We start from the raw sequence: 27271 nt of genomic DNA on the forward strand, positions 1-27271 counted from the left end.
TGGTGGCACCTGGGCTTGGAGCTTGGGAGGGCTGAATTTGGTCCTGCTTCTGTCACAAGTAGGATGTCTTCCCACCCAGAAAGGCAGGGGCTAGATAGCCAGTCCTATTGGAGACAGGCCACAAGGTTTAATCTTGGGTGGATGAGCTATATCTTACAGTCCCCTAACAAGGGAGTTGCCTCAGCTGGCCACATGGTGGTAAAAACCTATCTCTCTCTCTCCACTAAGACTTTATGTTGAGTTAACTAATTCAATTTAGTTTATTCAGCATCAAAACACCCGTCTTTTGCAGGGAGACCTACTCAGGTTTCCTGTGTGGTCTTTGTGCCTCACTTCCCCAGGTTTAACATGAGAATACCCTGTCTCACATGAGAAATGTAGAGATAAAACCCATGGGGGAATGTTAGGGATCTGTGTTAGGATGATGGAGCTTGCTATAGAAACTGCCAAAACCAGCAACAGTGATTGAAGGAGGAAGCTGTTTAAATGTTTTCATGAGAGTGCCTGCTCGACCCATTTGTAGAACGTAACTGGAGGAGACTCTGAGGGGCGAATCCCTTTCCAGCCCTTGGACTGCAGCAGTATGGGCCTAGTCATTGAGGTGGGCTGCCCATCAAGGATGGGCATCAGAAGTGCTCTGGCATTGCCTTTACAAGGGAAGATCAAAAGAAGCCGCAATCAAAGATGTGGTGCAGGGGAAACCTAAGAAGAGACAAGAACTGTGGCCTGTGTGCATGGGCTGAAGCTTAGCAAAGGGGAAACATGTAAGGGTGAGGGGAGATTTCTCTGGACTCGTATTCACCGCACAGTTGGACTCCTTGAGTTCGCCTTGTTTGAAAGTTGCCGCAAGGCAAAATCCTGGAGTTACTGCTTCCATGTTGGTCCTATCCTTACATGCAGCCCTAGGAGATCTGGGGAGGAGGGAGCGAGATTGCATACCCCATGGTTCTCAGCACTGCACTAATTGGAGCACTCTGTCAGCAGTGTCACGGTGGCTTTTGTGGGAGAACTTGTCTGCCCTTTACACCAAGGTGTGCAAAATCAGCGAAACAATGTCTTAGAGTGGTAGATACCCTGTGCCTAAGGGTGAACCCTAGGGAACTAATGTGTGTTTTGGAAAGAGCTCTGCCATCATCGCCTGTGGTATGCTGAGATGTGGGGAGTGGCAATCTCGCCCTCACATTGAGGGCCTCCTATGTCCTTACCCAGAAGCCTTCGGAGGAGATGCTTTTTTGGTTCGTGCCCAGCAGGCTGTTGCCTGCAGAGAGAACCATTCTCATATCCAGGCTAATCCCAAACCTGACATCTTGCTGCGCTGTAGTCCTGTTCCCTGAAATGAACGCTCTCCTGCCTCTAAAGAGGTGCTGTGGAGGTGCTGGGCACCCGAGCTGCCATCCTGCTGGTGGTAGATCTCATTGCTTAGAGGCATCATGGAGGAGCAAGACCTCCAGATCAGTGTTCCCTCTAAGCTGTGTGCTTGTGCGGCGACTGAGGAGAGATTCCAGGGCCTCTCAGCTGATTAGCAGAGCGCCCATAGCTGGGTGTTTTGTTTCTGCAGGGGGTGCACATTCATGTGGATGGAAAAGATTAGAGGGAACATGGTGTCAAACATGGGGAAAGCAGCAGTGGACTAGGAAGGTGGTGGTGTATCGGGTGGGAGCAGATGCATGAGGTGCCAAAACTCCTGGTGTGGGGAGGGCAGAGTGGCTGATGCCCCCTTCTTCAAAGGCAGCCCAAGAAACCTGGTAACTGGCCCTGGGTGGTGCTGTGGGCGCCAGATGGCTCGTCACCAGTATGCGCTGTCAGAGTGTAGGCTGGAAAGCAGTTGTATAGGGCCTAGACTGGCAGGACAGCCAGTTTTAAAGTCGATGGAGTGGGAGGGGACCTTTAGAGGGCTGCAGGGAGATGGGTCGTTAGGTTGAAGGTGGTGAGAGGGCTGGCTTCTCCAAGTTCAGTCTTTGGTGATTGAAGCGAACGCAGAGGCTCTTCTGAAGCACTGGATGCTAGAAAAGCGCACTTTGGCCCAAGGAGCTTATTGGGACCCAGTCACGCCAGTCGTGGGATTTCCAGGGTGTGCTGTGGTTTGGGGTAGGCAGAAATTGCCCTGAATTCTAGCATTGTAGAAGAGGGAGAACGTTCTGGGCAAGCCTGGGACTTGTTCCTGCCTCTGCTGAAGTGATTTGGTGTGACCATGAACGACGTATGACTGTGAGTCCCTTCATCTCGTTCATCCTCAGTTTCCTCATCTGTAAAATGGACATGCTAGCTCTGCCCTAGCTCACAGGGTGTAGGGAGGAAGAGTCCATTGTGAGGTGGTCAGGTGCCACGGTGACATGAGCCATATAAGTAGAGGGATTAGACTTACAATGCACTGACATGCCTTGAAGACTGAATCCTCTGCTTATCTGTGGAGCAGGTAAAGCCTTGATAATGGCAGGGGAAGCTTCCCCCTACACGCTTCCCCCTCCCACTCGTGTGCCTTAGCCTAGACCTGGAGAGAGCCCCTCTAGGGGAAGAAGCCTCCATGGTCCATTCAGACCTCATCTGCCTGAGGCATTGGTCTCTTCCTGTGGTGGCTTTTGTGGTAGGTCCCCTGCTCAGCGCTGATGTGAGTGGTGGTCAGGGTGCTGCAATAGAACCCAGGAGAGGTGGTTTCTGTCCCCTGCTGGGACATCCCACCTCTGTGGTTCTGTTTCTCCGCTTTACATGAGGGCGGAAATGGAGGCACGCTGCTTTGTAAAATGCTGTCTGGTCTACAGCTAGAGAGCTGGGGGGTACAGCAGTGACTTCCCAAAGCAGGAGGCAGAGGGTGGCGCGTCGAATGGATTTCCAGACGGCGACTGCGTCAGTCAGTGGTGCGAGTTGCGAACTCGGAGTTGCTGCACCTTCAGGCCTGGATAACAGAAGCTGGTGTGAAGTTCCTCCCTCTTCTCTGTGCCTGCCTGCTTGCAAAGCCCAGTTGTGATTGCCAGCGGGGAAGCTTGCATTGGGTCAATATTCGAGGGTCGGGCTCAGCGAATGGGTAACTTGAGGGGCGAACTGCAGGAGACTTAGGTCTCCAGATCGCTGGTTCTGATGTAGCACAGATCCACCCCAAACCGGCTGCCATAGCAGTGGCTGGCTGTCAGCCTAGTTCTTGGGGCTCCCTTAGGAGCAGCTCAGTGGGGAGAGACAAGTCCCGGGGAGGTTGGGGAGTTTGGCTTTCCTGTCTCCAGCTGAGTTGTTACTGGGCGTTGGCAGCGGCGTGTGCTCTGCATCAGTCCGCTCAGCTGCAAGGAAGGCGTGGCGCCCCCTCCCTGTTCCCCGCTAGCGGAGGCAGCTGGCAGCTCACGCTCCTGCCAAAGGTGTAATTACAGCGGGCTGTGTCGCTGCTCTTAACAAACTGCTCTTGTCTCCTTACCTCCGGGAGCCTGCTTAGTTTGGCTCTAAAGATAGCGTCCAGTGGGGAGAGACCCAGACAGCAGCTTCCCCTCGGTCTCTCTTCCCACACTCACCTTTTCAGAAAGCTTTGACAGCAGCACCCTTTAAACGTTGCTGCTTCTCCCGTCAGTGCGATCCCCATCCTTCAACTTGGCTGTGGCTAGCGTGAATGGACAGCTGCGCACAGGGCACTGTTGTAACCTGGCCATCCGTCAGCACAGCATTTTCCCTGACAGGAAACAGCGCCCAGCCCAAACAAGCAGAGGAAAAAGCCTGGGACAAAAGATGCTTCATTCAGTGGGGTCCAGACACTGCTCCCACGTAGTGTATTAGCCTAGGTCTTGGAAGTTCCAGTCCTATTTGTGCCGCAGACTCCTTGGGTAACTTTGTGTCACTTAATCCGTCTGGGCCTCAGTTTCTGTCTTGGTGCATGATGGCACTTCCCTCCACTGTAGGCAGGTTTGGAGGGAATAGATTTTTATTTTTAAATGCCAGTAAACAGCAGTGTCACTGCATGGCCAAGCCCAGGGGAGAAAAATCCCCTTTCTTAGAGTCAGAATCCAGCTATCAAGATATTTTTGCATTAGGTTTGTCACAAGTGGATGAATGGTAGAAACAGGTCAGTTTTGTTGATCTGCGGCTGTTTTTACAGGTGATGTTGACAGGTTGTGTCTTACCAGTTTCTAAACCTTTTGACTTTTTGGATCTGGGCGTGTACTGTCCTTAAATATGCCTAACCCTCCAATTTCCCACAACTGTGAAAAGTTAGATAAACATGAAAGGAGGAGTGCTTAAAAATAAACCTCTAAGCTGTCAAAATCGTGGAGAAATCGAATTGAGCTCTTTTCTTAGAGCCGGGGCTGGCAATCAAAATAGTAAGAAAAGCCTTTTTTGTTTTTCCGAATTCAGTAAAAAACTCAATAATTCAAGAGCTGCAACTCATGTGAATAAGACTATTAGCAACATGATCAAAGTGCAGAGCCAGTATCTTATCCCAAAATGCACTGCACGTTAAAGGGGGAGTTATCCAGCGTTTGGGGATCACACATCGTTGGCTGTTTAGGTACAAGTTGTTTGTTGTTGGGCTTGTAGACATTCACCTTTTATCAAAAATAACCAGGAGGTCTTTTTTAACTTGGCAATTGTAGCATCGGAAGCCACAAAGAAGTCCTGGAAGAGATGCAGGTTGCAGACCCCTGGCCTAGAGCATAAATATATTGGATTGAGAAATTCAGGTCCTATGCCAGTGGGTCAGTAGATTCTCTTTGTGTCGATCAAAGACCCAACGATCGCGTCTTGGATTTGTCTTGGCCTGCTGCAGCAATGGGCACAGTATGTAGGTGCTGAGCTCTGGGGGAAAGGCGTGCGCTCTGCCAGAGAAGCGGGCTGTACCCTTGCAATCTCAGGGTTAGCTGCTCGTACCTGGTTACTCGCTCTTTTATTGGGTCGTCAGCCTGGCTTCTGTTTAGAGATCGTTTTCCTTGGGTTATAGCTCTCTTACTTGTGTATTTGAAAGCCTCCCATCCTTCAGTGCAGTGGTTCTTAAACTGTGGGTTGGGACCCCAAAGTGGGCCGCAACCCCCATTTCAATGGGGTTGCTCTCAGAGCTGGCTGAGACTTCTTGGGACCTGGGGCCAAAACGGAAGCCGGAGCCCCATCCATCAGGGCGCAAGCTGGGCCTTGTGCAGGGGTGGTCAACCTGAGGCTGCAGCTGGAGTCCTGGGGGCTGCATGCAGCCTGTGGGAACCCCTCGCTGTCCCCCTCCCCCACCCACCTCTCCCTGGAGCCGGACACTTCATATGTCTCCCTCCCAGACTGAGTCACGCTTTGTCCCTGTTCCTGTCCCTCCCTCCCAGAGCTAGAACCCCACAAATCGGCGGTTTGTGGTGCCCCAGCCCTGGGAGGGCGGGAAGAGGAGAAAGTAAGTGCAGTTCCCTGCTGTCCGAGAGGTGCTTGGGGAGTGGGGCGGATGAGGGGGCTGCAGGCTCGGAGGTGGAATGCTGTGGGCTGCTGTGACCCACTGAGGGGAAGGAGGGCCCCGCATGTAGCCCACCCACTACTGGTGGTTGCCCACCCCGATGGTGCAGGTCAGGTTTCAGCCCCCCACACTCAGACATGGTGGTGTCATTTTTTGTCAGAAAAGGGTCGCGCTGCAATGGCATTTGAGAGCCCCACTGGACTAGCATATTTATCCTCCTAACACCCCCATGAAGGAGGGCCTGCTGGGATAGAGGAAACTCTGAGCTGGCTCTTGGTCTGATTTTATCTGGTGGCCTTGGAGAAGTCAGAGTCTTTCTTCCTCCTGCCAGCTGTAAATGGGGATAAGCAGACAAATCTTCCAAGCATTTTGAGAGAGACCGACGAACCAGGCTGCGTGGTGTTCCCACGAGTGCCTCAGTTTCCCCAGCTGTACAAACAGCACGACATGCCCATGGTCACGGGCAGTGTTCCCTGTAACCTGAGCTCTGGGGTGGCCACCAGGAGAGGTTCAGGCGCTGCCCAGCGGATTACCAGAACACCCGCAGCCGTCAGCGTGTGTTTCTATGGTGGTGCACATGCCTCGGTGCACAGAACAAAATTTATTCTGTCCATGGATGGAAAAAAATTAGAGGAAACTCTGGTCACAGGGACTGTAGTGGAGCAGGGAATTGAACCCAGGTCTCTTGAGTCGCAAGTTGGCCCCAAGAGTGAGAAATCTTGTGGCATCTTATAAACTAACTGGTATTTTGGACCGAAGCTTTTGTGGGCAAAGACCCCCTTCATCAGAGATTCCAGAGGTCTGTGGGAGCCTCACCGCTGCATCATCCTTTCTCCAGGATCTACCGAAGGCCTGTTGACAAGTGTTCTTAGTCTCTGAGCCTAATTCCAGTGTCTGTGTTGAGCATGGCAGTGGCTGAGGCAGCCTGACCACAACCTTGAGCTATGCTCAAGACTGCATCAAGGGGCAAATGGAGAGAGGATGGAGCAAGCATGACTCGGATGACAGGGAGCCAGGACTCCTGGGTTCTGCCCCCATCTCCCACTCGCTGGCCTTTAGTGAGTGGCTTTCCTCATTTGTAAAATGGGAGAATACTACTTTGTAAAACTCCCCAAGACTTGCTGCTGCTAAGAGCTGGGGTTATGATTGATTTATTATTCCCTGGCTTTCACGCAGCTCAGGTGAGTCTAGTGATGCCCTGTGGTCTTGGTAATTCAGGATGGGGGGGTTAGAGAGAGGCATCCTGTTGAAAGCGGCTCTGGCCATTTCAGAGAGGTGGACTCTCCCCTCTTGGACTGCAGCCCAGGCTATGACTTGGCCCTCGGTATTCTGAGAAGCACCAGGGAATCAAGAATGAACCCAAGGAATCTGTAGACGTAGGCTTAAGACATGGCAGTCCTAGCTCCTGAGCCTTTCTTCTGACCACTGAGCCAAGCTCCCCACTGCGCTCAAGGTGACAGCATTGTACAGTGGCCCGTATTACAGAGAACAAGCTGAAAGTTGCCTTGGGTGACTCCCAAGGGCTGCATTCTTGATATGGTATGTCCTGCACTGCCAAGTCAGAGCGTGGTCCAACCGCTTCCACAGCCCAGTCAGGAAACCATACATCTCTCTGCAACAGTTGGTCTCTGTCCATCCTCCCTGGGTCTGTTGGAAAAGCATCTCTGCTTTTCCTTTTCTTCCTGTTAAATATACAGAGACAGAGCTAATCTCACTGCAGACAGAGCCAGCAAACTGGCCTTCTGTGGCACTGACACAGTCTATAAACCTTTACTCACAGCGCTAAGTGCTGTCAAAACGTTTTGAGCTTCAGAAAGCCAGGGCTTCCTCCTGAGGATGGAGGTGCGCAGACAATAGGGAAGAGTCGGAGGTCGAGAGGTTCAAGATGGCTTGTGTGAGAAGTTCGCACCCTGAGACTATCCAAAAAAAAAAAAGGAAACCAAGACAGTTACGTGGCTGGAATACGAAGCACCTGTTGTCCTTCCACTTAGCCACATCTTTTTCTTCGACAGCCTTCAGCACAGTCAGTTTTGAAGTGCTGTATCTGCAGAACTGCTGCCACAGAGCCGGTATCCCCGACCCATTACTGCAGCTAGCTGCTTTTTCTCTGCCTTTGAGAGAACTCCCCCACCCCACCCCCAAGTGAAGGGGAAGTTCTTTCTCCCCAGTGCAGTTTATCCCTTCTTGGAGAACAAGGGGGCAGGGAGTTTTGGGTTCCCATCGGGACTCCTCTGGATGAGGAAGAGACTGGAAAACAAAGGTGGTTAAGTTCCCCTTTTGACATGGATCCCCTTCTGCAAAATCCGGATAGCACGGATCTCCCGATGGCCAAAGAGTTCATGGGGGATTCTCGGGGCAGGGGAAGATGGGTCGCTGTTTGTTTAGGCACTGAAAGCCAGTTCCTTTTTCTTCTCCCTTGCTGCTGTCTCTCTCTCATGCCTCTCTTCTGTCTGCCTCTCTCATGCAGTCGTGAGCCTCCCTCCAATAGAGGCTCTTCTCTAGCCCTAAATAACCCAGAAAGCTCAATTAACTGGTATGTCCAGTACTTCCCCTCCCCCCAATACCAGTCTTCAGTCTAGTCACTGGGACTAGTACACTGCTCAGTGTGTTATGCAGTCGTACATTCTGCTCCTGTGCAGAAGAAGCAAGCAGACGAGCAAGCGGCTGTCGGGGATTCCTTCAAAAAAAGCAGCTTCCCGGCTGTGGCCTCGGTAGAGCTTTACACAGATGCAAAGTTGGTGTCTGCATCAGCAAAACTTACCCGGATACCCACATCTGTGTCCGCAGGTGCAGGTACCCCTAGATGGCCACATATCTGCAAGATTTGTGTCCACACCTATAGCTGTGTCACAGGACTCTAGTCATAGCCTCGGTACAGATTCAGCCCCGTCTCCTACGCCTTCTACCTCTGCAATGACCCTGAGACGCTGTAGGATCCCATGGTGCCTTTTGGATCATTGAGGAAAGAAGAAATTATGTTCCATATGAAGTAGTGTTAAGTTCTAGCGTTCAGTGTCATATTTTTATTGATCTGGGCGTGTGCCATGCAATGCTCGTAACACACAGCGTCACAAGAGAACCTACTGCGTAGAAAGCTTGACCTGGATGCACGTAAGTGCTTCGAGAAACCAACCCCTCTGTACTGCAGTACGACTGCTGACCCGGATACTGTGTTACACGTCATTTGTTTTATCGTATTCCGATTCTTTGAAAAATTATTCTATTGATTACTCTGTTAACCAGGACATTTGACTAACCAGCCATCCCCCCCGCCCCACCATTCTCCTCCCCTCATTCCTCCAACATGTGAGCAGCAGAGCGTTTACTGTATTGTGTGCACATGCCAGGGGCAGGTGAATATTTAGAGACTAAGTGATTCTAAGTCTTGGTGTGCGGGGGGGCTTTTTTTTAAGTGACAAGCCGCTGTAAGTCCTAGCACATGCCCTGAAAATATTCCCCTTTTGGGGCTTTACAGTTACGTTTTCCTAGCTTTTATGTTGCAGTCTTCCACTGGGGCAGCACAGAAGGGGTTGGCAGAATAAAAGGGGAAATAACCAGACTGATTATACCCAAAGTGCTGCTGAATGCATGGAGGAAATTGAGGGCAAAAGGACCCTCCCCCCATCTGTCTCTCTGATGTTAGGTGCCTTAAGAGTAGCTAAAACGCCTCCTGACAGAAGTGACTTATGGTAAGGCGAGCTCTACACTAGTGTAGAAAGTCAATTCCCAGTATGCAATTCTAGCTACACCATTCGTGTGGCTAGAATCAACATAGCAGAATAGACTTTCTTACCTTGTATAGCGCAGGGTTGCACCGACATCCCTTTCTCCACACAATAGCATGGAGTGCAGGGGTTGATGGCCAAGCCTGGGGAGGTCGATTTTGTCATGTCTTAAAACACACAGCACAATCAAACTCTGGAAGATCAATCTCCCTATGGTCAGTTATCCAGTAGATATAGATTAGCCCTCAGTCAGTGGTGTGTTGACTGTAAATTGAATATCACTGAGGTTTTATTTGGAGTTTTACTTTCCCCTGCTGCGCATACCACCTGACAATGCGGCCTCTGGTGTATGAGACCCAGGAAGTGGAAATGACTGCAAAGAGGTGAGAACAGATTCTGCTGTGAATGAAGTGCAAAGGCCAAATGTAGCTTCCGAAAAGTCCCCTCCAGTGATTCTTGGTGCCTGAGTTACCCTCATCCCATAGACAAGTGGTTTTTCATGTACAGACGGATCCATACTCTTTTTTCTGAATGGAGATGCAGAGTCTCAGAGGCCTTTGGGAATCTTAGGGATAGTCTGCAAAAACCACTGCCGTGGACTCCAAGCATCCTGCAGTCTTCAACTTCTGTATCTTCCCAATCCCCTTTTGGGGCAGGGTGGTTGAGGGAGACCCAGGGAGCTGAAGTGTCTTCTCTGAGGTCCTGCAGAGTGAGGTATCGAATTCCAAAATAGCAGGTTAGCATCCTAACCACCCCTACCTGCCTCCTCCTGGGCCCCGACTAAGAACTTTACTTGTGTGTGCTGCCTAGTTAGCTTAGCGCCTGAAACCGACCAGTGGCAGGAAAACTAAAGCAAGCTGAGCAAAAGCATAGCTTTCGGGAGTTGTGCCTGAGCCATCCAAGGAGCCCAAAGGGGCATCTCCCTACCTGGGGGGGAAAAAAGGAGGGATCGTCTTTGCTTATCGAAAAGAAAGCAGATCCCTAGACCTGATCCAGTGCAGAGTGTTGTCAGCTTAGTTATGTTGGCTAGGAATATGGTGGGGGAAAAAAATCACGCCCCGTAATCGATGTGATCCTGCTGGCAAACCTAGTGTGGGGACGGACACACCAGCAAAGTCTTGTGGTATGGATAAGCCCTCCCAAAGTCTGGTCTGGCAGGTCCCCTGCATGTTTCTAACATATGTCCTTCGGCTTGGACCATGTTGCCTCTTGAATGCGGTTAGCTCTGTTGTTGGGCAGCAAGCTGTGCAAGAAAAGACTTTCAAAGTAAAAGTCCCTCTCCCTGGCTTTCCAGGGTTGTCCCTCATTGGGGAGGGTGGGAGAGAGAAGGTCTTTTAACTGGCGCCTAAATATTGGCCCCAGACCATCCTTTCCCATCAGCAGCAGCCGGCTCCGACTTGTATCTCTTTGCTTGTCTTAGTGCTGCTTTCAAATCTCCCTTCACGGCTTGTCAGGACAGCCTGGGAACTGGGGAGAGTTGGACCTGCTTGGCTTGATGAGCAGACATTAACTCGCCCTGGCGGGGAGGGGAGCAGAGGGTTTATGGCGCTGTTGTAGTGAGGTGCTGCTCTTCTGTCACTGGGCTCCAGGAATGGCTAGTTGAGGCTCTTCGATGGGACCCTGGCTTTGTATTGCCACCCTGCCTTGCCTGACTGCTCACTTGTTCCAACTGACGTATTTCTGCTGTACGGGGTCAGACTGCTGGTCTGCCTTGCCTGGATCCAGGCTCTACCAGTGCCTGATGCTTCAGGTGAACCCCCTCCTCAACCAGACAACTCAGTCAGTTACGTTCCCATTTGTCACACTAAAGAGTGTGAAATGCCAGTCTAGAAATAACAGGAAGTCCTGTGGCACCTTACAGACTAACAGATGTTTTGGAGCAAAAGCTTTTGTGGGCAAAGACCCCCTTCATCAGATGCATGAGTGTGGGGAGGACAGGGGGACGTCTAGAAATCTGTTTAACAATGTGATCTTCCAGCTGGGCAAGGTCTGCGCTAGGAATTACTTTGGGGCAGTTCTCTAGCCTGTGCTTGTCCTGATGGTCCGAACAACTGTAAACTGTGCGCTTGTGTGGCCGCTCGAGAGATTCCGATGCCACCCAGCTGATGAGCAGCGTGACCGCGGTTGGGTTTTTTGTCTTTGCTGGTTGTGCACGCTCACACATGCCTCAGCGCATATAAAAAATTATTCCACACTTGGGTGGAAAAGATGGGAGGGAACATGGGTTGTCACAATGATCCCTTCTGGCCTCAGAATCTGCGAATTGCACCTCTGCACATGGCAAAAAGAAAAGTGAATTTCTTGCTGCCACCTGAGGCATGAAGCTGTCCAGATGGAATTGTTCCCTCTTTCTGATCTCCTGTGGCAATGAGTTGCTTGGGCTCCTTTTTCCCTGGGCTCGGGCTCTGGCATGTCCCATCTGCCTGCTGTTGTAAAGCAAGAGGGGCCTTAGGCTGGGTTATAGAACCATGTGCTCCGGGATAACCAAACTTTCTCAGTCTTAACATCTCTCTTTCCTTGCAGGGATCTTCAAGGCATTCAGCTTGGAAGAAAGTCCTGCAAACAGATCTCAACAGAGAAGGATCTTTAGGGACCATCCTCCCATGTGATTCCAGCTTCACCAGCAGCAAGATTTGCATTCTGGGTTGTGCCGCCCTCCACCCCCGGGCCAAACTGTAGGACTTTAAAACTGAAACCATGTGAGGGGGTTTCCTGGGCTCCCCCCCTCCCCAACCCCCTTCCCTTCCCCCCACCTCAGGCGTGTTGCTGCTGAGCTGTAGTGACGCCCTGCCACCATGATGTTCCGGGATCAGGTGGGAATCCTGGCCGGCTGGTTCAAAGGCTGGAACGAATGCGAGCAGACGGTGGCTCTGCTCTCCCTCCTGAAGCGCGTCACTCGCACCCAAGCCCGCTTCCTGCAGCTGTGCCTGGAGCACTCGCTGGCCGACTGCACCGAGATCCACATCGTGGAGTCGGAGGCCAACAGCGCAGGTGAGTTGGGCGCGGCTTCGGGAGGCGGGGGCTGTTTGCCCCCAAGTGTTAACTCTGAGAGTCGGGTGGGTTTAGAGCAGGGTCTTTAATCCAAGTCTCCCTTCTCTTTACTCTGAAATCAGTCCCTCTATTTTGGCGTGCGAGACTCAGCCCCCTTTCAAATGCAGTTACCTCTGTGATGAGGCAGGATATCGGTTAGTAGCTTTGCAACAGCGCTGCAGCGGTTAAGGGTGGTGGGAAAGGAGGCATGCTAATCCCTGCGGCTTGTTGGGGGACTCTCTCTTTCGGACATGTGCTTTGCAGCACCTGGCACAGGGGGGTGTCTAACTGGGGTTCCTTGGTGCTACCATAAGACACCTGTATAGCCCCTAGTGCAGTGAGCTCCTGGTTCATGGCTGAGCACAGCTTTCATACAGAGGGTGGTAATGTAAACTCTGCGCCTTGGCTTCCCCAAGGGAAGTGGCTGTGCAGTACGGCATAAGCCAGCCCCAAGCCGGTGTGTTGGGGTAAACCCTGATTCAGAGAGGAGAATCACCTGCCCTTTTCTCTACAGAACAGCTGCGCCCCTTAATGCTGTGCTGAGGCATTGGGCTCGATGACGTTTCCGAGGGCAGAGCACCCTCCGATGAGCACGGATTGCCGTGTAAACAGATCTTAGTAATTAACATGGGAACATGCGTATTGTCCCATACCAACGATTGAAATAGACAAGTGGTTTATGTAACCCAGCCTACCTGGAATCAGGGCAGTGTTCTCTCCCTGTAGGAAAATCCTCTTTGTGACCTAGTTCTAACTGTTCCAGGAGCCAGGGCTCCTTCCATGGGAGGAGAATGTGTGTCCGTTCCCCCCGCCCCCCACCCGCCAATCCAGGCCTCCCTTCTCCACCAGTCCATTTCATCCCCTTTCTTCCCTGTCCCACCCCCAGCCACTCTCCCGCCTCAGCTATTCACATTCTTCAGATTCTTGGAGAGAAGTTGCAACGCACTGGAATGACTTGGCTCTCCTCCCTGGGACCCAGTAGTTGCTGTGCTGGTCTTCTCTGTGTGTCTCTTGTGCTTGATCACTTAAGCATCTGGGAAGCACAGAAGTTTTAAAGCTTTTCCAGTGTAAATCTGGCCACCGGTGGTCTCCTCAATGCATGTTTATTTGTAGGGGGGTTCCTTTAACTCAATTCTAATGCAGCTTTACTCAGGCGTCAGACTGGTGACGCTGTATTAGAAGACCAAAATTTTCCTGAGCCACTCATACTTATTATAAAGGACTAATATTAATATATAAAATCAGTGACAATGCTAAACCTACACAAATGATTTGTGCATTTTAGGACACGGATCAGAGAATGCTTGATCCTGAATAAGGTCAATATGCCACAGAAATGGGGGGACTGAGATTTTTCCTTACTCTAGACTATAAAAAAAAAAAAAAAAAAGTTCAACATCTTTATGACATCCACCCACCCCTTGAAGATTGTGGCCTTTCTGGTTGCGAGCTGCCTCATCTAAAGCCTTGTTTGTGGCCACATTAAGACCATCTCTTTCCCCCTTCTATGCTGGTGGTATGGAATCAACAACCAAATTCAACTGACATACTCAAACTAGTGCAGTCTTTAGGATGGACACTTAAGACTTGTCTACACAGGATTGCTTAGGATAATCAATCTGAATTAACCAAGTTGTAAGTTAGTTACATCACTGTAAACCACTGGGTGGACACTCTCGTTGTAAATTAAAGCCACCTTAATTTGATTCATACAGTTTAATTCACTGTGACAGTGAATTACGAGTGAGGCTTTGGAATTGAATTGAATTTATCTGAATTAAGGCCGCTTTAATTCTTAATGAGGTCTTGGAGCGGTTTAACTAATCCACATTGAATTTACACATCTAGTTAACTTGGAGAGTGTCCCTGGGAGACAAGCTTTTACATCGTTTTAAGGTCTGCTCCACACACTGATTTTTTTTTTTTCTTTTGGTTTCGCATTACTGCCACTTAGAGGGGTGATTGTTTTGTTTTTACCTGTCGATAATTCTGTGGAGGCGGTCCCAGAAATGGCTGCTGTTATGCTGTTATCCTAACCTGCGGTGTTCTTAGCTTTAGCCTAGGTCTGCTACGAACCCCTGCCAACAGAGCTACGTCGTCAAGGGTTGTGCTGAGAGGTGATCACTGAGCAGCCTAGCTTTGCCCCCAAAGTAGATGGTGCTATACCAGTAAAACTGTGGTTTGTTTCAATATAAAATGCAACTGCACTTGTATTGCTTCGCTACACCAGCACAGCACTCCGAATGCAGAGCTGACTGTGGTGGTAGAAAAAACACTGATACTTACAAGAACCTCCTCGCGTGTGTGCATGCATACCACTATAATTACACTGCTGTATTTAAAACATGTGCAGACAAACTCAAAGATGCCCTCTGCTTGGGTAGCTGGTCCCAGCAAAGTGACTTCCGATTGCAACTGAGTGCGCTAAGGGCTTGCTTGCATTAAAATGTGTATGATAGGGCGGGGAGTGGGCTGTGACTTTTTACCAGTAATAACCTTACTGCAGGTGCTGTTATACCAATAGAAGATGTTTTATTCCAGTAGAGCTGCTTGTGCTTTGCCAAAGCAAGCTGCACTATGCCAATATAATGCTATCTGCACTAGGGTGGGATTTTTTGCCACTCCGACCATGCTGGTAGTAGTGGGGTGGAATCTGCCCTTTAGACATCCTGATAGGTAGATACCAAGCCAGCAAGATCAGGGCAGTGCAGGATGGGCACTTGCAGTCTCTGAGGCCGGGTCTACACTAGACCTTAAGGTTGATTGTAGATATGTATTTCCAGGTGCCTCAATTGCAGAGCTAGAATCAACTTATCTACCATTGATTTACGTGGCCGTCCTCACTGAGGGTGGTCACCTCGTAATATTGAAGGGTACAGGGGTTGACTGTCCACCCCAATAGTTCAATTTTGTACGTCCCCACTAGGTAGTGAAGATATACCCTGGGCTTCAGAAGTTCGAGAATCAGAAGACAAGCAGCGCTTTCTCTTGAGAGGGAGCACCTGCTGGGGTGCTGGGCTAAAACCCAAAGACTCCTGTTCCTGCAGGGCAGAAGCCCCAAACTCCCCTCTCTCGCCTCTTCAGTCTCCAGTGGGGGGACATGGAGGCTCTGTCGGCCATATTTTATCTTTAAAAAGTCGTGTTTTGATCACTTCCTATCTAAAGCATTAGCAGGACCTAACTTCCCCCCGCATCTTAATTTTGTGGCTAACTTGGTTAAAAGCTCAGTTTTGGGCAGGTGAGTCACTTTTTATTAGTTTTCCTAAAGAAACAAAAATTTGCAGCTTGTCTGTTACCCGCTGCTGCCCCTTTCATGGGATGGCCAATGTAATTACGCAGTTACACAACTTTACAACTCCTCAGAGCTGCAGGATTGAACCATATTACGCAGCCATAACATGCAACAGTGAGGGTAGCAATTAAAAAAAAAACACGAAGTCCTGTGGCATCTTATAGATGAACAGATATTTTGGAACATAAGCTTTCGTGGGCAAAGACCTGCTTCATTAGTTCATCAGGTCTGTGCCCACGAAAGCTCATGCTCCAATATATCTGTTTGTCTGTAAGGTGCCCCAGGACTTTGCGTTGTTTTTGCGGACACAAACTAACACGGCTGCTCCTCCTGATAATTTAAAAAAATGATACACAAGTAGTCAAGAAAGGGAACAGTGAGTGGGGGGCTGGAAGAGGAAGGAGAAAGCAGAGAGGTCAGGTGGAAGGGCAGCCTGGTGGTATTTGAGCTATCTCTGTATTTGTGATCTAAAGGGATCAAGGACCTGGGTTGTTATAAGTGGTTGAACTGGGTCCGACCAAAAGCCTATCGCAACCCAGCATCCTGTCTTCTGACAGTGCCCAATGCCAGGTCCCCAGAGGAAATGAACAGAACATGTAACCATCGCTGATCCCCTCTCCTCCACCCTGCAGATTCCCAGCAGCTGGCAAACAGAGGCTACAGCCACTAAATTTCTTTGGCTTTGTGTCATATCGTCGTTAAGCTGTTCTGTCTTTTAACTCAATTCTACCTCGTCCCATAAAAGAGCCCAATCCAAACTCTTTAGATAGTGAGCCATTATTTCTGTCCAGCTGAAACCAAATTCGTAATCCCAGCCCTTGGATGCGTAATGGGAAAACAATGGCCTTCTCGACCAACAGTAATTAGCCAATTCACATATTCAGGACCTCGTGTTAAAAGCAAAATATAACTTGATTGGCTAATGGGCCTCTTGTTTGTTCCTAGCACAGACTGATCTGAAGCCAAAAGGTGGTTTAATCTGAAAACAAGTAATGAGCCAATTTTAAAAAGTGGGGGGCTTTGGAGCTGGGAGGAGGTGTCAGAGTTGGAATGTGTCAGGCCTCAGAACAGACTAGTTGTACCTATTTGTTCTTTTTTTAAGAAAGAGCCTTTGATTTGGCTACAACTCCCCCTCCCTCTTGTGCCCTGCTTCAGCTCCCATGTGAATTTTAACAGCCTCCTTCCAGAATTCCCCTGTGAGGGGATCTGAGATGGGAAACGTGGCAAGCTCTGTGTAGCATGACACCCTTTTAGCCCCCAGCGGCTCTCTGTGTGCGGCTCACCCTCGGTCCCTCCATGAAGTAGCAAAGCAAATCTTGTCAAGATTGCGCAGGGCCCGCCAGCAGCTTGCCGGAGACGCTCACTGAGGAGTTGGCTTCAGCCTTTGCGTCCTATTCTTTCCCTAAGCCTTAATTTCCAGGTTAAAAATAGCTCTGTTTGTCTCTGTGCGTGATGCCCCAGAGGTAGCCTCTCTGTCCTTTGAGTGTTTCATCTGTGCCCTGGCTGGGATTGCAGGGAGGGTGGGTCATAGCCCATATTGGCGTGTCAAGCATGTAGGTCTTTCTGTAGTCACTCTGGCAATGTGTTGATCCCCCTAAATAAACCATGAAGGCACAGATTCCAGCTCCACTGATCAGAGCTCCCTTCTCTTTGGGAACTTAGGCTGAGCCAGTGTTTTTCATCCTGATAGGGTTACCGTATTTGAACTTTCAAAAAAGAGGACACCCCTGCAAAGGAGCGTCTCTGTCAGCGTCTACCAACGCACATTATGTTAGTGTACTAGATATATGATAACACGTTAATACAGTGTGCGTTGGTAGATGCTGATCCAAATGCACTCCCTTGCAGGGGTCTCCTCTTTTCGGAAAGTTCCAATGTGGTATCCCTACATCCTGAGATCTTTAAGCCCTTGGCAAATGATTGGTTACCCCTGTTTTGCAGGTGGGGAAACTGAGGCACAGAATGAGACAGTGACTTGCCCTAATTCTGTCAGCATAGCTCAGTGGAAGAGCTAGGAATAGAACTCAGGAGTCCTGAACCTCCGGGGCTGTGTTACGCTTGCACTGCGTCCCTCAAGAGGGGATTCTTAAGACTGGAGCAACAACACGGTCCCCATTGTGCTGAGATGTAGACGTCGTCTCTGTGCAGGTGTAGGGCCGCCCTTGTGCCCCTCAGGCCTGTTTTTCTGCAGGTGGAGAAAGGATCTTTCTCTCGGAGGCCAGGAGGAGACAGCAGCTAAGGTTAAAGGAGTTGAGCCTGCAGTGCAGCTCCTCTTGGCAGAGGATGTCTTTCATCTGACAGACACGTGGCTGTCCAGACTGTTTCCCAGGCTCTGAGCCTGTAACTCTATCCTAAGGGCATCCTGCCCCTGGTGAAGGCAGCATGGGCTAAATCTGTCTGCTCTTACTCTGCAAGGAAAGTTTCTCCTGAACCTTCCTTTCTCCATTGGTGAATGTTCTGCAGTGGGGGCTGGGAGGGGAAGGGAGCAGTGTTTGAAGTTGCAATTAAAGAAGAAGGGATCAAAGTTTTGCAGCCTCCGCTGTCAGGGAGGGGATGAACGGAGCCTCAAGCATCTAGGTATGTTCCATGTGAGTTTGCGGAAACCAAGGCAGAGCAGCTAACTGACCCCTGTCCCAGTTCACATGCAGCCAGTTAGCAGTTGAGCTGGTCAGTTTCCTTTCTCAGCTGGGAGACAGGAAACCCTCCAGCCCTGCTGTGCTGGTCAGTTTCCTGGCTCCCTGAGCAAGTTAAAATTTGATTTATGCAGGGTTGGGCAGGAACATCACCTCCGTGTAAGTCAGGGTCTGTTGCAACATGTGCGAAGAAAGACACAAGCTGGAGAGGGTTGTTTTTGTTCTGTGCTTATATGGCCGTGGACCTTGGCCAAGTACAGCAGAGGAGTTAGTTAAGACGTTGTCTTAAGACAGAGAGACAATATATAGGAAAGGACAGAGGCAGCATGGGAAGGAACAGTGGAGTGAACTAGAAAGAAAAAGGGAAGATGTTGTTCAGCACACACGGCTTCCTGTATCCCTCCCACTTTTGCCACAGTAAAAGCCTTCCTGGCTTCTGGCCAGAAGAGTGAATAGTTGGAAGAAAATGTTCCCTGCGTAAAAAAAGGAAAAGGTGTCCAGTGTAAACAGTGCGAGGAGGAGTTGAAGGGGCCTAGCTGCAAGGAAGACACATTTGTAAGGAAAACTGGGAGAAAATGATGAGGATAAAGATGTGGATTGAATCAGCTGGCTGGTAACTTAAGTAATTCACTTTGCAATGCAGTGTTCTTCAGTACTCCCTCTGTGTCTTTGAGTATAATAAGTGTGATTTGACAGTGACTCCCCAAGCTATTGGCTGTGTTGGATGTTGCTGCAGAAAAAGGCTTAGCTTAGCAAATCCTTGTGGCTTGTTTGTTAGCCATGTTTAGAATCGATCACTCAAGTATACAGCGCAGAAAACTGCGGTAAGAGAGATCTAGAGTTGCCAGTGGCCGCTGAGTGTCATTTGCTTTTATTACATAACACACGCTCCTTGTTTTGGTGTCCCGCGGCCACGGACCAGAATGGTGATGCCGTAAGTCCGTTCCCTATTTTCTTTCTGCGTTACTCAGCTTTCCCAAGGGAACCCCGTTCTACACTTGTTTTCTCAAAAAACAGATGCGCCAGCAAGTTCAATGGGGCTTACTCCAAAATTAAGTGGTGGTCTGAGCTTGTTTGGTTACCTGATATAAATCAGTGATCGTTTTTGGTGGTGATTTAAGTCACTTTGATTTAAAACAACCCACCCTGCCCAAGGCCCCCGTACCTGCCTTCCTGGAACTCTTTGGCACAGCCTCTGATGGCTGAGGGGCTTGGTCATGGCTGCTGTGTGTTTGAACTGGAGGCTATTTCAAAGGCACAGTAACACCTGCTTGAGGTAGGGTTTCACTTACTGCTGCCTTCGTGAAGAGCTCTAAAATCCCCGTGCTGACTCGGCTGGCCTTGAAACTTGCTGTGCCTCAAGATGAGAGGGTCCAGCATCGTGTGACCGAGTCCAAACGTGAGGTGATTTCAGCGTGGAGGGCCTGAGGTGAGGAGGGAGGAGCTGATCGGCTGGGCTGGAGTTGGTGCCTGTGGTTCAAGCTGGATCTGTTCCTCCCAGACTTTATCATCTTGGGATTTTATTCCACTGCAACAGAAATCCGAGCGAGCCAGCAAAGGAGATGAAGGGTGGTCTGGTGGTTACACTGCATAGTTCGGTCTGGTTTGGTTTTTTGCTTCCCACTTGTGTGGCCCCCAACTGATTTGTCTTTGAGTCGGTGGCCCCTGACCTGAAACAGGTTCCCCACCCCTGCCCCAACCGGCTGCGAAATATCTGTCGAGCTCCTGAGGCTCATGGGGGTCCCCGCTGCCTTGGGAAGCCTCTTTTACCCTCCCCACCCAGCTCAATTCCTGTCTTTCAGCTCCTTGTGCAGTCCGGGGACAGGTGTTAGAAATCAGAGCCGTTGGGCAGAGAGCTCTGGGGAGGCCAGCCGAGGGAGGTGGCACGGCCTAGCGGATAGAGCACTGAACTTTAAACCTAGGTCTGATGAGCCCAGCTCTGCTACTGACCTTGGGCAGTTTGCTGCCCGTCCCGTGCCTCAGTTTCCCCAGTTTAAAACGGGACTCATGGGACCACGCTTGTAAAGTCTTTGGGGAGCTCTGAATGAAGACAGCTTGGGGTAGTGGTGGTTCAGATAATAACTTGCAGGTGGTTCCTGTTGGCTCCAGACTCTGGTGATGGCCATGTTCCCCAGCCTCAGAGGTGGTTAATCCAGTACGTGGTGTAGTTTCTTCCTAGCAGACGGTGATCTTTGGATCTTCGGGAGGCTGTTGGTGTCCGGCTCTCTCACTTGGAGCTAGTGGGGGCGGGGCAGTGGGTGTGGTTTGGGAAATTCGACCCCATTGAAACTGGACGGGGGATTGCAAGGACGGTTTGAGCGCAGCGGGGCAGGGTGGGGGTTCCATCAGGGGGGCACCACCCCCTCAGTCAGCACTAGCCCTGAGACCCTGGGGGGAGGTGCTTTGTTTCTGGAAGTGGTGATGTTTTTTGGGGTGGGGGAGCGGAGGGGGAAGCCAGACCGATCCCCTGGATGACTTGAGATCCCCATGTCTAGGGTCAGGATGTTATTACTGGTGTTTGGCTCTGGTGAGCCCCATTGGTCACCCCACACTGTGACTTTTGTTAGGATACTAATCCTCCTGCCCATAGCTGTTGGTAGCGTTCCTCCGTGCTGCTTCACTAGCTGTCCTGTTCCTCCCCAAAAGTAGCTGCCTTGATTTCTCTGTGGCAAAAGCTACCGGAGGAAGGAACCTGTCTCTTGTTTGGTCCTGTCCTTCATTCTTCTCTCCCGAAACAGCTGTCATCAGCCAGTGGCACCAGAAATCGAAGGACAGGGTGGTCTCCCTCCTCCTGTCTCACCTGCCCCTGCTGCAGCCTGGCAACACAGAAGCCAAGTCCGAATATATGAAGCTTTTGCAGAATGTCCTGGCCTACTCCATCGAGAGCAACCTGTTCATCGAGGAGAGCCGGCAGCTGCTATCCTATGCCCTCATTCACCCAGCCACCACGCTGGACGATCGCAACTCCCTCGCCCTGTGGCTCAATCACCTTGAGGAGCACCTGTCTAGCAGCTATTCCAGCCAGGGCCGGGGCCGGCCCGACACTGCCTACCATTCACGCCAGGGCTCGGACGAATGGCAGGGCCCGGGGGACTCAGGCCTGGGGGAGCTGGGGCACGGCTGGCAGGAGAAGCTGCCCCGAGAGAACGGACACTTACCTTTCCACTCCTCCAGCTCAGTGCCGTCAGCCATCAACAGCATCGGGAGCAGCACAAACGCAGGTATGATGGGGGACGGGATGAAGTGTGGGGCGGTAGGTAGGGGAGGGAGAAGCCCATCGAACACAGGCCCGAAACGGGCCTCCAAGTAATTCCTGGAGCAGAACTTCTAAGGAACCATCAGCTGCGATTTCGTTGTGCCAGTGCTGGAGAACCCACCAGGCCCCTTGGGAAGTTGTTGCAGCCATCAGTTCCCACACGGGGGGGTGGGTGAGGGGTTGCATTTGATCCAGCTTCAGCACCCACACACTGGCTTGTGTTCCGCCTTCCTCCGCTTGACTGATGAGCCCGTGGCCAAATGCTTGTTCCCTTGGGAGTTACTTAGTCTGGGATCGAGTTGCCTCTTAGCCTTTCCCTTGAGAGCAGTAGCTTCCTTGAGCCTCACTGTAAGGAGTGTTTTCTAACCATTCTCCTGCCTCCTCTTGTCTGTAGAGCTCCAGATACTTCATGGGGGTAATTGCTAGTCTTCTGTACCTCTTCACGAGCCATCTTGTTCCTCCCCAGAGGTGGCTGCACTGATCTTTCTCTGTGGCAGAAGCTGCCAAAGGAAGGCGCTGGTTCCAGTTTGGTTCTGTCCACCCCTTTCTGCCCTCTTACCCGCTCCCCCCAACAGCTGTCATCAGCCCATGGCACCAGGAATCAAATCTGCATGCCTGCAGCTGGTCAGCCAGAGAGACTGGGGCAGAACCCAGGACGCCCAAGTCCCTGAGCTATGCCGCCTCCCTCAGACTCTGCTCCCCAGAGTCCTGCTTCTGGCTGCGTCCCAGTAAAAAATATTTTAGGGACCAAACAGCAGGGGGCCTGGAGGAGTGGGAAAGTGTCCATTTGGGTGGCCTGTAGCATTTGGGGGCCATGGGCAGCAGATGATGACAGATGAAATCTGAGTGGTGACTCAGGGGAAGGCAGAGCTTGGCCCAGCAGTGTCCTGCAGTTTGGTGCCTCAGTTTCCTCATCTGTGAAATGGGGCTAATACTATTCATTGCTTCCCCAACACCGGGGCATTAGATAATGTTTGCCCAGTGATTTGGGCAAAGGACGTACAAAGTGATTGGAGTCCTACGTACTATGGCGTCTGGGGGTGTGTGCACATGTACAGGTGCCATAACAATAGGCAAGGTCAGTGAGGACTGAAGGCAGTCAGGAGTGTCAAGGGGGCAGCTGGGAGCATGCGGGTGGGGGGCAGTTAGGTGGTGACCCTCTGAATCCCCCCTCCCCCCCCCCAGTAATGGCCTCTACTTCTATGAGGAAGCAGGAATGATTAGTAGAGTGAATTAGATTTACTCACCCCTGCTAGACACGTTTTCCTTCTTGTCATTCTCCTCCTCCTCCTCCCATTGGGCTGGTTGCAGATGAGTTTCCCTCCCTGCATCCTCCAGACAAACCCCTCATAGCTGTGGGGAGAGCGGGAGGGGCCCAGATCTAGGGGACACCGTGTTGTCTTCCAACAGAAACAGGAATAGCGTGACTCAAAAGGGGGCTGCTAAACTTGGCTTGCAACATCCCCTGTAACACACAAGCCGCCTCCGAGGGCGTGCCCAGGATGTCAGATTTACAGGGAAAAAACCATCCGTGCCCCAGAGCAGCGATTAGACCTCGCAGCTGCTTAACTTCCCAAGCAGTCGCTGTAACTTAGTTTGGGTTCCTGGGCTGAGCCAGGCTGTGCCCGGCCCTTGTGCCATCACCCGGCTTGTGATCCCAGCCGAGGTACCTGGGCTAGAGAGCGAGCTGTGGTCAGGGAGTGAGGGAGAGTCCTCGCTGCGGGCGGAGGTACCTGCCTCTTTTCACTGCCACCGAATACAGCACGGGGACAAGGCTCCCCCGTTGGCTCCCAGTGCTAGGGCACAGGCAGCGTGCCGAGCTGTGCAGCTGGCTGGTCAGTTCAGACACGGCATCGCCCCGCGACTGACCTTCCAAAGCCCTTTGTTGTCCCCCCGCCAATCCCTCTGCGCAGGTGACCAGGAATGAGTGTGGCCTAGTGGTTAGTTCCCCCATAGGCATGGGGTGGAGCCTAGCTGTGACAAGCCCCGGAGGAAGCCGCTTCCAGGGGAGCGACCTTGACTCCTGTCAGTTGTCAGAGCTCAAAGGCTCCCGGGTGGTTTCTGGGGGACCCTCGCCGGGGGCAGTGGGTGTTCTGAGGCCGTATCCTGAGTGCCGAGAGCAGGAGCCTGGCTGAGAAGGCCCCAAGGCGTTGGCCGCAGAGGTGTAGGCAGCCGATTCGTGTCGTGTGTCCCCACCCCCGAGCCCCAGTGCTCCCGCTCCTTGGCGGGTCTGTGAGATCAGGCCCTGACGTCGTCCTGTTCTCTGCCTTCCCCTTCTAGCTCTTCCCTGCCAGATCCACCCCAGCCCGCTCAAGCGCTCCATGTCCCTCATCCCCACCAGCCCGCAGGCGCCTGGCGAGTGGCTGAGCCCCGAGGAGCTGTGCGCCCGGCAGGCGTTCATCCCGGGGGACCACGCGCCCCTGTCCCCACAGAGCAGCGTGGCCTCCTCGGGCAGCGAGCAGACAGAGGAGCAGAGCAGCAGCCGCAACACCTTCCAGGAGGACGGCAGTGGCATGAAAGGTGCGGCGGGGGGAGGGTTGTCCTCGGCTGTGCTGGGGAGGGGACCCCGATGGCCTCGCTCTGCCAGCTGACCGTGGGAGGCCTGTGCGGTCAGAGCCCGGGGCGCTGGGCAGTTTACCCAGGCTGTCTTGGCTGGAGGGGGCACCAGGGCAGTGGAGAGTGAAGGGATGAAGGCATGTCCTCGTTCGGTGGTGCGCAGCACGGAAATCAGCTGGCTTTGGCTTCCAGTCTAGCCCCACAAAACATGGTCCAGTGCCCTTCAAATTACCCTGTCTCACAGGCCTCTGGTCGCTTGCAGAGGCCCCGCCTTGAGCCTGGATTTCTGGCCTCGAAGGGGAATGTTGGTCTGGCTCTGGACAGCACCAGAGCAGCCAGTGCATAACGCTGGTGGTCCTGCCAGCCAGCTGCAGCATCTGTCGCCATCCTGGGCCTGGGGCTGCTTCCCCAGGCCTAGCCGGTCGGTGACAGCCTAGGTCACACTCAGGCACTGGTCTCTCCTGTCTGTGCAGATGTTCCCTCGTGGCTGAAGAGCCTTCGCCTGCACAAGTACGCTGCCCTCTTCTCCCAGATGACGTACGAAGAGATGATGACCCTCACGGAGCAGCATCTGGAGTCCCAGGTGAGGAGGGGATGGCTGGGTCCCCACCTTCACTTCACCTCGTGCCGTGCAGGTCCCAGCTGGCTGCATCGTTCTAGGACACAGGTCGTCCACACACTCGGGGCTGCTCCAGCGCTCACCAGCTGGGAAGGCCCCTGGGACTGCCCCTTCTGCAGTCTGCCCCTCTCGGGTGACCATCTGTCCTGTGTTTGGCGGGACGGTCTTATATATGGGATGCCAAAAAGGCCTCCCTAATTATTCAGAGGGGACTGGAGTAATCCCTCAAGGAAAGCGTTCCCCACAGCCCTCACGTGCCTTGACTTCGCGAGAGTCGGGGAGGCCCTGGGAGACGACCAGGTGGTGCCTGTGGCTGCCGCTTCCCTGGGACTCTGGGCAGGGGGAGTGGGGTCTTGGCTGCCCACAGGGGCAGGCAGCTAGGCAGGCGAAAAGCCTTCCCCCTACCTTCCCAGAGCATTGCCTAGCACCACCCTGGGAGGGCAGGGGAAGGAGCCCTTAGCCTGGCTGGCTGCTGGAAGCTAGGCCGGCTGACAGCCCAGCAGCTTCACTTTGTGCAAAACTCAAGTTTCACGCCAGGTGAAGCCACGTAAAAGGGGGGGTTCCTGTAATTGTCCCGTGTTTGGGCCTTCCCCAGCTGACCTTTTCCCCCCAGCAGCTGCACAGGCTGGAGAGCAGGTAGGCCACTTCCAGAGCCGTGGGAAAGCAGGGGGAGCATTGGCAGCTGCCACATCCCTGGGGCTCGGGAAGGGCCGGCCACTTCGTTCCCAGCTCCCCTGGGCTTGGTGGAGCCAGGAGGAGCTGTCCCTCCCCCGCCGTATTGCCCTGTCCGATGTGGTTACCCTAGCCCCTACCCCTCCACTTCCTTAGCTCCTGGTTTGGGCTGGTCCCTAAATTCCAGGGGCTTCTCTGAAATTCCCACCGACCAGCAGGATTCACACATCCACAGTCAGTTAACTTCCAGGATTCCCTCTTGGCCTCAAGACCCCCTTCTAATGGAGCTGCCAAGCCTGGCTTAGGCTCGCTGGGGCCAAGGGCCAGGAGAGGCTGAACAAAGCCGTTGGGTGGCAGCTTCTCCACTGCAGCTGCACGTAGTCCTCTCGCTCTGGGCCGCGGGGCTTGGGTGGGCTCAAGTTTCACCCACCGTTCCTGGGGCTGTGCAGTAGTTTTTGGTCTGAGGAGCTGGTCAGGTTGCATTCAAGTTCGAGGCTCTCTGTATGAGTACATAGGCCGGAGATCCAGGTCAACACAGACCCTACGATCAGCCCCAGCTTCCTGCTCTTTGACAGTACAAGGCTGCATTGCAATGCTCTGGGCTATCTCATAGGGCTTCCCCAGCCATAGATAAGGAATAGCCCTAATTATCATTTACATTTTCTCTAATCCAGCTTTAAAAGTAGAATCTGGGTCATTTAGCCTGCAAATTTCCTGGCCCAGCGTCCCAGGCACGATCATGGGAGCCCTTGCTGGGCATGTGAAATAAGCAGAACTGCTCTGCAGGGGGTGGTTAGGAGTTCCTGCTGGGCCACGTGGCGCCCAGTGGGCCCCTGCCGCTAAGACCTGTTCCCAGGGGCTGTTGGAGCCTCTCAGGGCGTCTGCCCCACGGCTGTCTCCTTACCTCCCGCGTCTCTCGCTTCCTCCCAGAACGTGACCAAAGGCGCCAGGCACAAAATTGCTCTGAGCATCCAGAAGCTGCGAGAGAGGCAGAGCGTTCTCAAGTCTCTGGAGAAGGTAAAGGACCCACCGGCTTCTCCTACAAGGTGTGAGCTGGGGACAGACTGGCCTGGGGTCCAGGCATGGAGCTGGGAGCCGGGGTTGAATCCTGGCCCTTTTTAAGCTCCAGGAATCTGCCTTGTGAAAAACAGGGCTCGCAGGCTGTGAGCCTCCCGCTCGGGGCCGGGCAGCACCAAGCGTGGTGCCAAGGGCACCACCTGGATTGCGCCAGGGCCGCCTTAGTTCCCCGTGTGGGGGCGCTGGTGGAAGGCTTTGCATTGCTCACGGTTCCCGTCACAGCTGGCCTCGCCGTGGCTGGGAAAGCGGCTGGGCGAGGTGGGTGACCAGGAGCGCCAGGAGGGAAGCGGGCGACCACTGTGTGCTGCTTCGGTCGCCCAGCCCGCCCCCACTCCTGGTGCTGGCTGGCCGCTGCCCCTCCCCACGGCAGGGCGGCCGAGGGATTGAGCAGTGCACATGGTACCTCTGCACCAAGGCTGGGTGTGTGTTAGCTTCAGTGCTGCTGGGGTTAAAACCCAAGATCTCAGTGGCTTGTCCTACGTTGTCAGCAACTCTTCCTGCCCCAGAGGGCTCCTGGGACCGGAACCTGTGATCCCAGGTGCTCTGAGGTGGATGCTTGGCCCAGCGAGACTCTTACGTTTGGTCCTTTGTGAGACCCAGGGCTGCCTTTAATTCCTGGCACTCTGCCCTTTCTCCCACCCTTCCCCCTTTTCCCGGGCCCTCGGCAGGACATCCTGGAAGGAGGGAACTTGTGGAACGCGCTACAGGAGCTCCAGCAGATAATCGTCACGCCCATCAAAGCCTACAGCTCCCTGCAGGTCATGGCGACGCCCAAGGAGGGGCAGCAAGCAACACCCGAACGCCTTGGAGCCCCCAGGCTGGGCCTGGACAAAGCCACCAATGGGGCTGAGGACAAGGCGCCTGCGGTGGATGGTTTCCCGTCCCAGACGGCCTCGCCCTGTGATGGGGAGTCGGCCACGGCGCCGATCCCAGAAGGGGACATCCCGGGGCAATTCACTCGGGTGATGGGGAAAGGTGAGAGCGTTGGCGGCGGGGGGGGTGTGTGTGTGTGT

The 27271-nt window shown here is 52.7% G+C and overlaps 1 protein-coding gene across 1 annotated transcript in view; it reads left to right on the forward strand.

Moving 5' to 3' along the window:
* Nucleotides 1-27271, forward strand: part of SAMD4B (sterile alpha motif domain containing 4B) — a 37292-nt gene that overhangs the window by 3096 nt on the left and 6925 nt on the right. Inside the window, exons 2-7 of the mRNA XM_075016553.1 lie at nucleotides 11647-12114; nucleotides 20817-21299; nucleotides 23615-23854; nucleotides 24364-24473; nucleotides 26112-26198; nucleotides 26927-27233. Of these exons, the coding sequence (XP_074872654.1) occupies nucleotides 11919-12114; nucleotides 20817-21299; nucleotides 23615-23854; nucleotides 24364-24473; nucleotides 26112-26198; nucleotides 26927-27233 (1423 nt within the window). The 5' untranslated portion in view covers nucleotides 11647-11918. The remainder of the gene's footprint in view (nucleotides 1-11646; nucleotides 12115-20816; nucleotides 21300-23614; nucleotides 23855-24363; nucleotides 24474-26111; nucleotides 26199-26926; nucleotides 27234-27271) is intronic.

This window comes from Carettochelys insculpta, chromosome 22 (genome assembly GCF_033958435.1).
Source record: "Carettochelys insculpta isolate YL-2023 chromosome 22, ASM3395843v1, whole genome shotgun sequence".
Classification (NCBI taxonomy): Eukaryota; Metazoa; Chordata; order Testudines; family Carettochelyidae; genus Carettochelys; species Carettochelys insculpta.